Source organism: Epinephelus moara, chromosome 16 (assembly GCF_006386435.1).
Source record: "Epinephelus moara isolate mb chromosome 16, YSFRI_EMoa_1.0, whole genome shotgun sequence".
In the NCBI taxonomy this organism is placed as follows: Eukaryota; Metazoa; Chordata; class Actinopteri; order Perciformes; family Serranidae; genus Epinephelus; species Epinephelus moara.
The window spans coordinates 44,914,383-44,927,864 of NC_065521.1; the positions used below are offsets into that span (position 1 = coordinate 44,914,383).

At 40.7% G+C, this 13,482-nt stretch overlaps 1 protein-coding gene across 1 annotated transcript; it reads left to right on the forward strand.

The window, feature by feature from the left end:
* Positions 1-889: 889 nt before the first annotated feature.
* On the forward strand, positions 890-13,375 carry si:dkey-150i13.2 (mitochondrial carnitine/acylcarnitine carrier protein). Its single transcript, XM_050064017.1, has 9 exons — positions 890-1,299; positions 3,222-3,314; positions 6,029-6,156; positions 8,701-8,791; positions 10,245-10,362; positions 10,814-10,886; positions 11,244-11,353; positions 12,447-12,568; positions 12,672-13,375. The coding sequence occupies exons 1-9, from the start codon at positions 1,198-1,200 to the stop codon at positions 12,732-12,734; spliced, it is 900 nt and encodes a 299-aa protein (XP_049919974.1). The 5' UTR covers positions 890-1,197; the 3' UTR covers positions 12,735-13,375.
* Positions 13,376-13,482: the final 107 nt, after the last annotated feature.

Sequence of the window (13,482 nt, forward strand, 5' to 3'; positions counted from 1 at the left end):
CTTCAAGGTTGGACAAGGTGTTGTTGCTTCAGAGATGGTCTTCTGCACACCTTGGTTGGAACCAGTGCTTATTTGACTTCCTGTTGCCTTTCTATCATCTTGAACCAGTCTGGCCATTCTCCTCTGACCTCTGGCATCAACAAGGCATTTTGGCTCACTGGATATTTTCTCTTTTTGGGACCATCCTCTGTAAACCCTAGAGATGGTTGTGCTGAAAATCCCAGTAAATACTCAGAGCAGCCCGTCTGGCACCAACAACCATGCCACGTTCAAAGTCACTTCAATCACCTTTCTTCATCATTCTGATGCTCAGTTTGAACTTCAGCAGGACGTCTTCACCATGTCTACATGACTAAAGCTGATCTGATGCTCAGTGGGACCATGTCTACATGACTAAAGCTGATCTGATGCTCAGTGGGAGGCCGATCCAAAGCCGAGGAGCCAGAACTGAAAAGGCTCAATCTCCCTTGGTCTTTAACCTGGACTCTGGAACAGTTAGAAGACCCAGACCAGCAGACCTGAGGGGCCTGTGAGAAGCTCAGTTATATGCTCCGCTGCCAGATCATTGAGAGCCTTGTATGTGATTAAAAGAACTTTAAAATGAATTGTAAAAGAGACTGGAAGTCAGTGCAGGGGGGCCAAAATGGGTGTGATTTGAAGCTGATGTATAGCTCGATTGTTTAAGCAGGTGAACAAGGCAAATAAAGGTTCGATAAAAAAAAAATTACATTAAAAACTTGATAAACTGTTAGCAGATACTTGCATCATACTGTCTCAGAGGTCTGTGAGTAATAAAAGGTAATTAATTCATGTTGATGCAAAAATGTCCCAACCACCAGAGGTCGCTGTTTTTGTGTCACTGACGGCACAGTTACAGATTCTACAGAGTACACAACAATACACTCACACTCAGTCTGCAGACACGTGAGTTGTGAAATTGTACTAACACTGTGTGTGTGTGTGTGTGTGTGTGTGTGTGTGTGTGTTGTACTTGTTCAGGTCTGCAGTAGAAGCAGCTGTCTGTCCCTCTCAGCTGTCTGAAGGCAAAGTCCAGCGTCTCCCTGTACGTGGCAAAGACAGACAGGGTGACTGTGTCTCACCACTCCCACAGAGACAGACAGACAGGTAAGCGGAGGTGTGTGCGGGACTGAGGTGGACCGTGACCCGGCTGTGTGCCCTGGCCATGCGGGGGAGAGGATGGGGGAAGAGCCAAGAGTTTCTCCGCTCAAGAACTTCGTGGCTGGAGGAGTCGCAGGAGCCTGTCTGCTGCTGGCGGGACACCCGCTGGACACCATCAAGGTGACGGACAGCATGCTGTTCACACACTGCGAGACCCCACGTTTATTTAAAGCTTCTCTAAATTTTTTCTATTATCATTAGTTCCTGTTTTCCTGTAGATTTTATTCTAGGGTGTGTTTGTTTTTTAAAGATACTGACGGTGGAAGAAGTCACAGATCACATGAAGGTGTGGAGAGGATTACTGATAAATCAGCTTAACATGTCACCGAGGCCGAGAGGCTGCTGCAAGACAGACAGAAAGAGGAATGAGGCTTTAAGGCTGAGTGTGGTGTGGATGGTAGTAATCGGTTATTTGTAAGGGACAAGTACAGAAGATTAATTATTATTTATCATGTCAGTGATGTGTTCAGATGTTTGGTTTAGTCAACCAACTGTCAAAAAACTCAAAATATTCAGTTTAACTTCACAATTCACATTTTTACATCGCATTTTCTGTTACTCAACAAATAAATTAATAGATATAGAATATGAATAGAAGAATATGTATATATATATATATATATATATATATATATATATATATATATATATATGTGTATATGTATACTCTTGGAATTTTGAAAAAATAATATTCTTTAAACTCTGTTTTTCATATTTCAAAAGGTTTATTAATTAGTCTGGAACAACAATCATAACATAGCTTTGATCATACTTCATGATATTTTTGATATTATGATGCTTTTTTCAAAGTTGTCACAGCAAAATGTCATCACCATCACATAAACAAAACACTGGTTTTAATACAAAATTATATGACTTTTCGCAATCATTCCAGTAAATACAACACATGCTCTTTAAGAAGCATGTTCTAAATATTTGTAAGTACATTTAAAATACATTTTAACAACATGTTCTCTCTAACTTTTTAATTTTTTGCCTTGGCTCAACAATGAAATATTGTGTACTAATCAAAATATTTGAATTGCAATATATCCTTTTAGAAAATGCAAAGTTAGACTTTTTAACATTACCACAATGATTGAGGTCAGACCCAAGATAACAAAAAACATTTTCTATCAAAAAATGTATTGTGATGGTTATGACAACTTTTTTATGACAAACAAAAGATGAAGAAAATACTACCTTTTAAAAACAACACATTTTAACACTTAACCCTCCTTTAAAATAAATCACTTGGTAAACTACCACAGCATTTCTTATGTAACTATCTTCTTCTGGCCAGCTGGCTCGTTTGAGACATAAAAAAGGTTCAAACAATAAAAAGAATAGCGATAAAAAGAGAATTGGCATGCTCAACTCAAATGTCCTCAGAGTATGATGGGTGCCAATCCAAAAATGACAGATAAGTGTGTAGCACTTTAATTAATGCACAGCAACAGATGAAAACAGATGCATTTCAGAGGAGAATTCTCCAGCATGAGTGAGATGGTAATGACAGATGTATGAGGGACAGCGAAAGTTAACAGTTAGAAAATTGAACATATATAAACTAAATTAATTTGAAAAATGTCTTTCTAAGTTGTTATGATGAAATGCCAAGTAAAGTTTTAATAAATTGAACAATTTTTATTACTTTATTTTTTTTATATATATATATATATATATACATTTTTTTTCCCAGCCATGTCACTTTGTTCCTTGAACTCCCACTGTGTGTAACCTATGTCAGTCTGATGTAGCTTCATTACACAGTGACCTTTAGTGAAGCTGATGATTGGGTATTTTATGTGAGAGTATCTAAATGTGAGCATGTTGTATCTGATTGTTGTTGTAACTGTCACTGACACTCACAACACCCTGTTCTGTTATCAGTGAGCTGAGCAGCAGACACAATGGGTGTTTCCCTTATATCATGTCTCAACAGTCCTTACCTCCAAAACACACGGCCAGATCTGTGTGTGTGTGTGTGTGTGTGTGTGTGTGCGCGTGACTGACCTTTCTCATTAAACTCTGTCTTCCAGGTGAGACTACAGACACAGCCCAAAGCCTCCTGCGCTCAGTATGTGCTCTACACAGGAACCTATGACTGCTTCCGCAAGACCATATCCAAAGAGGTAAAACACACACACACACACACACACACACACACACACACATACACATACACAGTTCCACAAAAACTGCTGATAACAGTTCACAGTTAGTCAAGTCCAGGAAACACTTGTTTCCATCCACTGCTGTCGTGGGAAGGAGATAAACAGCTGGTGGAGCTGATTCTCCAGTTGTGTCCATTAAACCGCTACAGAAGAAGAAGAAGAGGTGATTGAATGCTCACATGATGAAAAACCAGGTGGAGGAAAACATGATGAAAAGATGACATTTATTTGCTTCATCATATAATAATGTGAGGAAGATTACAGTCTCCTCATCGCTACACACACATCTCAGGGGCCGTACACATGCCACGTCTTTAACTGCCTGGAAAACACGAGGTCAGTCTTGTGCCTTTTCTGTGCCAGCTTCCAAGAGCACAGCGACAGGTTGCATCTCAGGTTGCTAAGCAACCTTGACAAGCATCGTATAGCCTGTTTACCTGAAATCCTGAGGTCAGAGCTGATCTTCTTCCAGGAGCTGTAGGCCTATCGTCTGTGGGACAGATGTAAAGCTCTGGGTAGCCCTGCACTAACATGATCAACGTCTCCGTGTTTATCAGACTGAATATTTACAGAAGAAGAGAAAGATATCTGTCAGCTGTGATTGGTCGGTCCTTGTCACATGATACGCGGTGCGCGCTGCTGCGTTCCAAAAGTTCAACTCAGTTTATCTCAGGGCGCGGCCATCATGTGCACACTGTGACCGCATCGCTCTGGTGTTTGAGTGACACCTGCTGCACGTCTACATTGAAAGCAATTAATCTGAGGGCGCAAAAAACATGGCATGTGTACGGCCCCTCATGTTTTCACTTTAAAGGCTAACTTATGTATTTTTCAACCTAGATCATATTTCCCCTGGAGCTTGTTTTTTTTGTCCAGTAACTCGGAAGAACATTTTCTAAAATAGCTTCTTTGCATGTGACGTCATACATCGGTGCAATGTCCAGATGGAGGGCAGGCAGCTGGAGGCAAAGACTACCAGCACTGCACAAATGCCTATGATTTGAACTGTTTACGGCTGCTCCAATTGATCAACTTGGGGGAAAAAAGGCCACGTTAAGGCTCAATCCCAATTCCACCCCTTAGCCCTCCCCCTTAGTTTTGCACGTTCACGTGAGGGGAAGGGGTATCCCAATTCTCCTGTGGATCGAGTGCAAGTGCCAAGGGCTAGGGCCAAATAGCCCTTAAAACGAAGATTTTCCCGTACCACACTAGCAACCAAGGGGTACATGGAATTTTCCCACAGTTAAGTGTGAACACCGGCAAAATGGCGCAACAAGCAGCCAAAGCGAGCTATAAATGTATACACGAATGTTTACACATGTTTAGGTAAGCTCGTTAGCTAACATTAGTGTTGATTAGCTCGGTTAATGTTAAATACAACAAAACGTCTATTCACAGCCAATCCATACGTACCAAAAACTGGTCCATCAGCACTTGTATGCGTCGAAGATATCTTCTCCTTTGATTTCTGCGACTTGTGGACAGCTGCAGAAATAACACTAAAACCCAAGCAATGGACATTACAACGTTTGCAGACAGCATTTTGAATGTTTGTGATAAAACACTTGTCGCCTCTGCTGACGTAGCAGCCAGCTAGCGACAACGTTAAATGACGTAGCAGTAATCGAGTGTTGTCCCATTTCTTAGGGGAATATCTTCACCCCTAGCCCTTGGCACTCCGTTTTGAGGGGCAACGGCTAGACGAAGGGGAAGGGGTAAAAATGAGAATTGGGATTGAGCCTTAGTCTTGAAAATAGCAGGATATAGAAGGGAGAAATAAAAAAATAAAACTCAGTGAGAAACTGCAGCAGATTTGGATCAGAATTCTCCGTCTTTTGTCAAAAGTCAACTAATGTCCAACATCAATGTTAAAGCATTGTCTGAAACGTGCCTCGAGTTGGATGCAATTACAATGTGAAGTAACTTTGTGTTTTCAGCCACGACCCAAATTGTTAACAGCGTTTCACCAGACCTCTGAGAACGGTTGACCTAGAAGGTAGAATATAATAGCTAAAGTTAGCTAATGTTAGCTAGTAATGCTAGTCTGACAATGCTTCACCACATCTTTGGGAATGGTTTTAAGGATCTTAATCTTTCACAATGAGGTCTATCTCTGTAAGGATCCTTTCCATAATGTTGTCAGACACTTTGAATAGCAGTCTGAGTCTGTCAGCGACAAAAACAAACACTTTTAGTGGACGTACATTGACGCTGCTCAGTTGCCTGTTTCGCAACTGCTGCTGCAGCAGTCTCTCTCAATACTGAACCAGTCTCACAATGGTTGTTCCTGGTCGTCACTTAGACACAAAAACATGGGAAAATAGGGTCCATGTTAAGAAATACAGAAGTTATGCTTCACATAAGTCACATGCTTCATGTTTATGTCATCATTTGTTCAAGTTTGGCTCCACTGCAGTTTGTTTTTATCGACACACCAACTTTTCCTCCTCAGCCAGGTATGAACACTTTTTTTTTTTTTTTTTAATTTCCAGTGTTTTATCTCAGTTTATTTATCCGCACATTAAATCGAAAGGCCTCACACAAATTAAAATAACTCGTAGAAAAAAGAAAACTTGTTAGGAAAGTCTTGACACACATTTCCAGCTTTAGATAATTGATGTCTGTGTGTTATGTTTCCATGTGTGTGTGTGTGTGTGTGTGTGTGTGTCCAGGGTATCCTCGGCCTCTATAAAGGTATGGGGGCTCCCCTGGCGGGCGTGGCTCCGATGATGGCCATCAGCTTCTTTGGGTTTGGCCTGGGTAAACAGCTCCAACAGACAGACCCTCACAAACCCCTAACGTAAGTAAACACGCACACAGATGTTTGTTTGTAGTACCTAGAATACGAGCTCTATATATAACCATTTCTCTGCTGCCCTCCCCTCTGCTGTCATTTGCTCTTGTAGCAACATACCTCCTCTACACCCCTTTCCTCATGTTACTGTGTCCCCACCCCCAGCTCCTTTCATTTTCACCCTGTCTATATATATATAATGTGACAATGTCACACGTGCAGGAGTCCTTGTGTTTCTCAAAAGCACATCCACTGTAAACCTGCAGTGTTTGTGCCTCCTCCCCTCCCCAGCGCTGCATGTGCATATGTTTTCTGTTAAGTTTTACTGGAAAGGAAAGGCATGTTTAAAATGTTTTTTTCCATCAGCTGTTTACTCCCTCTGAGAATATTTGTGCTGCCAAGTATTTTAGCCCATACACAAAGAACAGGATGTAACACTGGCCTTAAACAGAACAGTGTGTAAGGACACAGGCTGCTTGTGTCTGTGCCACTGCTCATTTCTGTGTATTGTAAATATCTCATAATCAGCCTGAGGTCTCCAAACGTGACTTTGGTTCCATGAATTTTCTTCTTTCATCACTAGTTGGTTGACAGACAACTTTTCTGTGTATCTTAACACTGTTTCAATCAGAAGAGACAGAAGACTGAAGTAAAGGTAATGTTTAGTATGAAATATGGGTGAGCAGATTAACAGATGACTAGTGAAGATTAAGATTTAACCAAAGTAGATAGATAAATCCCCCCATCAAGTCTAGACACCAGTGGAGGGGGCTGATGACTGATGAGGCGAATGATGCAGGATTTGTACGTCTGTGTCGAATCAATGCCGTACCTACACTGTAGGCTCTGCATCGACGTAGAGCCTCACATGCACCACCCCAGAAATGTAACTACACATGGCCTATTGGTGACACAGACCTCCTGTCTGTCTCTGTAAGCTGAAACCATTTCCCTCAGTGGAAACAAAGCTTTGATTTACTTTAATTTCACAGATAAGAAACAAATAAATTGTGAAGACGATAAAGCCTCCACAAAAATAGCAGTTTGAGTCTTGTGTGTGATTTATCCTGTCTTCATATGAGCAGAGGAAAAGTCCGCTGGTTGCCAGGCTAATTTATACAATGTAAAATGCCATAGACTTGTGCTAATAACATTAGCATGTTGTATTTGTGGGGAAAATGTTTGTCTGTGAATGCTGCGAGTTATAGTGAAGCTGATTTGTGTACTTGTGTTTGAAATTGTCTCTATTAAGCCATGTTTAATGTGTGTTTAACGTGTGTTTAACGTGTGTTTTGAATCAACTAAACTTTACAGCACTTCACAGAAACCAAATTTACTCAACACAACTGCAGAGGGTTAGCCTGGAAATCCAGACCCAAATCTAGAAAGATTTAGGGTCTGGCCATGATTAATGCAAATGGCCCAACTCGAGGGGCGGCACCAAGCATGCATTTGAAAATATCACTGCACGCAATTGGATAACACTACGACCAATCAGAACAATACATGGGGTGACGTATCCAGAGCTTAGCTACCAGCGGAGCTAACTGGTAGATTAGACCGTATCCGGTCGGCAAAACAGCAAAAACGTCCTTCTTGCAAAGGAAAGATTCGAGCACCGTCTTCTGTTCCTCTTTTAGAGAAAAAGCCAAGTCTAACTCGTTCATTGTAGCGGCCAAAGCCGTTTCAAACAACTGGTGTTCATCCGTAGCCATCTTGCAATGTTTACTGACTGATTCCGGACTTTGTCATCGCAGTGCTGTCGTCATCTGTTTAGCTCGCCTCTGGCCCGCCTATATCAAATACACTGATGTGATTGGTGCAGCTCAGCTACAACGGCATGGGTAATGAGTATCATTAGGCCTACTGATTGCCAGAGTGACTCGCTGAGCAAATTCAAATTGTGCTTTCGCGAGAACTCTGGATTTCCAGGGTAGCAGAGGCTACTAGCTTCATTTCAAACACACTATATTAGAAACAGGCCTTTATTTCTCATTCTGTTTTTATTTTTAATCCGCTCCTGTTTGTTCTGTTAAATTAAATGCATCACACCGTCATTTCAAACTTAACACTTCCTGTATCTGTTTAGAATTAAAAGCCCATGATCATTTCAGTTGAGTGAATACCTTCATTTTCTAAAAAGGCTTTTATTGTGAAAAATTTGCAGGAACCATTTGTGGAGGATTCAGTGACATTTTTTATGTTACTGCAGTAACAGTTCAGCTGGGACATGAACAGACACAGTGACTGAAATAACAGTAATAATAATAATAATAGAAATAAGACAAGAATAATCCAGTGACATCACTCACGTCATGAAAGACAACAAGCGATGATTGGTCATGGACCAGTGTGTTGTCTGTCATGTCAGTTGGCCAAGTCATGGCAAGGTTTTATGACTCCACAGCACCTAATCTGACATAGTGACTGTCTGAACAGACACAAATGTTGTGCAGTGTGAACCCGGCGTCACACTTTGTGATGAACCTACTGAGAATTATCACCTGACTCGTAGTTCCTCTGATGGTGATTCTACTCTGTTCTGTTCAGGCACACTCAGATATTCCTGTCTGGCTGTCTGGCAGGCGTCTTCACGACAGTGATTGTGGCTCCAGGAGAAAGAATCAAATGTTTACTGCAGGTAAGGTGTTCATTATGGTTTCATATGCTAAAGTTAATGTAATTGTTTCACTTTATGGTTTGTAAAAGTGGTGAAAACAGTGAGAAATGGCAACATAACTACCCAGAACCGGAAGTGACACCTTCACAATGGTATATTCCCAATTCCCAACAGCGCACACCTCAACATGATTACTTATACATTCACACTAAGATCATTAAAAGCTGCAGATCCTCATATTTGAGTCAGAACTGTGAAATATTTGGCTTTTTCCCCACAATCTGTTAATTGAATTTTTTAACTAGAACAGGAAGAAAACACAGTAATATTTAATCAATCCAACAGTGACACAACAAAAACACAAGTAGTAAGATAAATGAGAACGTTACAAAACCAAGACAGGGCTAAGACAAAACAAATACTTAAAACCAAATCAGTACCTAGAACAAGACAAAGGAAAAAAACAGTAATAAGAGTACAATATGCGTGTATGATGATGAAAGTAACACAAAATACTAAAACATAATATAATGGTTGTTGGTCGGACTTTCCCATCACAGTTTAATGTCTCTGAAATACACAATTAATCAAATGTTTGACATTTTGAATGAAAAATGACTTTTATCATGATTATTATCAAAATGGTTGCCAATTATTTCTGTAACCGCTTATCTTGTATGGGGTCCTGTCAATTAAAGGAGCAGTGTTGAGGATTAGGGGATTTAGCGGCATCTACTGGTGAGCAAAACGCAAATGTCCCTATCTAGAGTCAGTGTTTGGTTTGTCCACTCTGGGCTACTGTAGAAACATGGCGGTGCAACATGGCGATCTCCGTAGAGACCCGCTCCCTATGTAGATGTAAAGGTCTCATTCCAAGGTAACGAAAACACAATGATTCTTATTTTCAGATGATTATATGCTGGAGAATATGTACTTATTATGTTATATTCCATTTCTGCAAATATATCCCCCTAAATCAAACAAATTAAAGTACCTGAAGTAAAAGTTCTTTTTTTGCAGAATGGACCGTTTCAGAGTGTTTATTACATTATTGAATTATAATAATTGATGCATTAATGTGTTCAGAATTTTTTTTAATAATATTAATAATTATGATAAAATTATGATTAATTCCTTTATTATATTTTGTATTATTAATCAGACTCTGGAAAGTAACAACAGTTGCCTAAATCCCACACACTGGACTTTAAAGTAATATTTTCAGCTGTACTTGTATAAACTGTTGGGTAGCTTACTTTATAAAAAGCATAATATTTTATTATTATTTCAGATGTTCTGTGTACAAAAACCTGGATTTGTAAAGTAGCTTATAACTGAAGGTGACCAATAGATGTAGTGAAGTAAAACATTTCCTCTGAATGGAGCTGAAGTGTAAAGTGACATGAAAAGAAAAGATTTACAGGTACCTAAAATGTGTACAACATAAATTAAAATATGGAAATGTGTTTTCCAGGTGCAGGCCAGCAGTGGACAGTCGAAGTATGCAGGTCCTCTGGACTGTGCAGTGCGGCTCTATAAGGCACAGGGGATCCGCAGTGTCTACAAAGGGACTGTTCTTACTCTAATCAGAGGTAAACATCACTGTGACTGTGTCTGTTCAGATGTGATACCTATATAAAAGTACTACAGTGTAAAAAAAACTCTTTTACAACTAAAAAGTCTGTGTGTTGAATTTCATTCAAAAGTACAAAAGTATTAGCATTAAAATATATTTAGAGCACAATAAGTAAAAGTACTCATTATGCAAAATGGCTCCTCTGACAGTAACGTGTACTATATTTCTGGACTGTAGTAAGTGATGCATTAAATGTCTGGTTATAAGCACTGCGTATGCACACGAGGTCTGAAAGAGGCTTACGTAAGGCATCTCAAAACTGTACTTGAGAAAATGTACTTAGTTGATTTCTGTAAGTGTCGTGTGACGTCCAGCAGAGAAGAATGACTGAATGTGTGGGATTGTTGAATCCGAAGGGCAGTGATGATTTACAGCCTCACGTGTCCTTCTGTCTCTCTGTCTCTCAGACGTGCCTTCTAATGGTCTGTACTTCCTGACATATGAATACCTCAAAAACCTCCTCACACCTGAGGGTCAAAGGTGAGTTACTGTGGAGAAGCTTGTTAATTAAGTACGAGGTTAATAATAATAAATAATAATACACTGGATTTATATAGCGCTTTTCAGGATACTCAAAGACGCTTTACAAAGAGCAACAATAGCAATCAAAAAAAATAAAAACTCCATTGGGGGGTAGGGCAAAGTACACTGACTTCAGAGGCAGTTTTGAACAGATGTGTTTTAAGGTTTTCTTGAAGGTGGAGAATGAGGAGGAGTCTCTGATGTGTTTAGGAAGTGAGTTCCAGAGGGTGGGGGCAGCAGTGGAAAAGGCCCTGTCACCCCGGGTGCAGTGTTTAGTCCTGGTGGTCATCTTTGATTTGAATACGTGTCTTTTAGTGTTTCTCAGCTCAGCACTCCCAAGATCCTCCTGGCTGGTGGCATCGCTGGGATATTAAACTGGACGATCGCTCTTCCTCCAGATGTCCTCAAATCCAACTTCCAGACAGGTGAGAGACGAAGTAAAGCTCTGCTCTGAGCTCTACAGAGGAACAAAGTCGTATGTAAGGAGAGGAAAAGAGACGGCGATATTCAAACTGTCTGTGCTCTGTAATCAGTGGTGGAAAAATTTAAGCCCTGTTTCCATCGAGCAGTACAGTCCGGTTCAGTTCAGTTCGGTACACTTTTTTTCTGTTTCCACAGTAAAAGTTGTGGATGGTACCAACAGAAGCGTTCCTTAGCGTCCCCATGTTTGGTCCCCCCTCTGTTGGGGTACCTAGCACACAGATCTGGTACTAAAAGGTGGAGCTAGAAACCCTGCAGTCTGATTGGTCAGTAGAGGACGGTCACTCTGGTTTTATGTAACCTCTGTTCAGGTTTCATCTTCAGTTCTGCACCCTGTTCTATTTTGTTCTGAAAATGTTGGTGTGCAGCCTCGTTCTGTGGACGATAAACCAGGTGCAGACTGAAGATGAAACCGTTTTAGAACGTTGCAGAGAAAAGTGTCAGCGGTGTGAACTGGCCGGTTTGAGCTCAACTCAAGCCGGCTGATGGTGTCACCTGACACTCAGCTGGTCAAATGGCCGGCGGCTGGTTTTAAAGCACGTCACCTGTTTCAACAGCCAATCAGCTTTTAGTGAAGTCTGCTGGTCAAGTCCTGTGGTCACTTCCTGACAACGTTACAGATCAGAAGTACAGAGAGTTGTTGACTAGAGATGATACGCCGTCTCATGGTGGTCACTTCCTGTCAACGTTACAGATCAGAAGCACAGAGAGTTGTTGACTAGAGATGATACACCCGCTCATGGTGGTCACTTCCTGTCAACGTTACAGATCAGAAGCACAGAGCGTTGTTGACTAGAGATGATACACCGTCTCATGGTGGTCACTTCCTGTGAACCTGCAGGTTTTTACAACGTTGCAGAACAGCACATTGCAAAGTTGAGCAGAATTTACAGGGATTGGTCAAGTTTGCCCTAACTGTTGTGATCATGACGTCCTCGAACGAGTGATAAAGTAGGAAAACTAGCTCCACCTCAAGCAACTACAACATTAACATGCTGCTCTCACTCTGTTTAACTTTGTGTGTGTGTGTGTGTGTAGCTGCAGACGGGAAGTACAGAGGTCTGGTTGATGTCCTGAGAACACTGCTCAGAGAAGAAGGACCTAAAGCCCTCTATAAGGGATTCAATGCTGTCTTTCTGAGAGCCTTCCCTGCCAATGCGGTAAATCTTCACTCTTATTTTGCTCTCATATTTCTTCTTGTTTACTTCAGGAAAGCCTTTTATTTACTGACTGAACTACCTGTTTCCTTTCTTCCTCTGTCAGGCCTGTTTTTTGGGGTTCGAGGTGGCATTAAAGGGACTGAATGCGCTCGCACCCAGCTGGTGAAATAAATCAGTCTGTCATGAATGAGAGACTGTAACTGGTCACCAGTCTGAACCAGCCGCTCCATTTTCTCTGCACCACAGAGAGTCTCAGTGCACTGTGTTGAAATGTCAGTTATTTTAGTGTTAAATACAATTTTACATTTAATTGTACAAATCATATTTTGGGGGGATTTTTGTCCTTTGTAATCAAGATTTTACACTCACTTTTTGTGAGCAAAGGTACAACAGAAACGCACACTTATGAATGTATGATTTTGAGATATATATCATTTTATGTATTTGGCGAGTGATCTGAGCCTTTTCTCACATTTTAAGTGTTTACAAACTGTTTGTGATGGTTGTAAAATGTCAGATAATAAATTTGGTACCATTCGCTTCAGAATGGGTTTTACATATGTTTTTAAACTCAGAGCTCTGTTAGTGTTTGTTTCTGCTACAGGTTTGTTTGACCTGACTTCAGGCCCCAGGGAGTTTTACAAGCTTTGTGATTGATGTGTTTGGAGAAAGAATTTTGAATTTGCCATGTAAATAGTGTGAGTATCCGCTGTTTACCCCCGGGCTGATTACCAGAGGAGCCTCCTGCTGTCTGTGTGATATTTACTTTATCAATTCCTAAGTAATTTGCACCATTAAAGCTCAGTGAAAACAAATGGTCAGTGTTGCATTATGTCACATTTTGAAACCCTGTCTTGAAGAATCTCTATGTAGTTTCAGTGCCTTCATATTTCAGGCGATTTTATACTTCCATG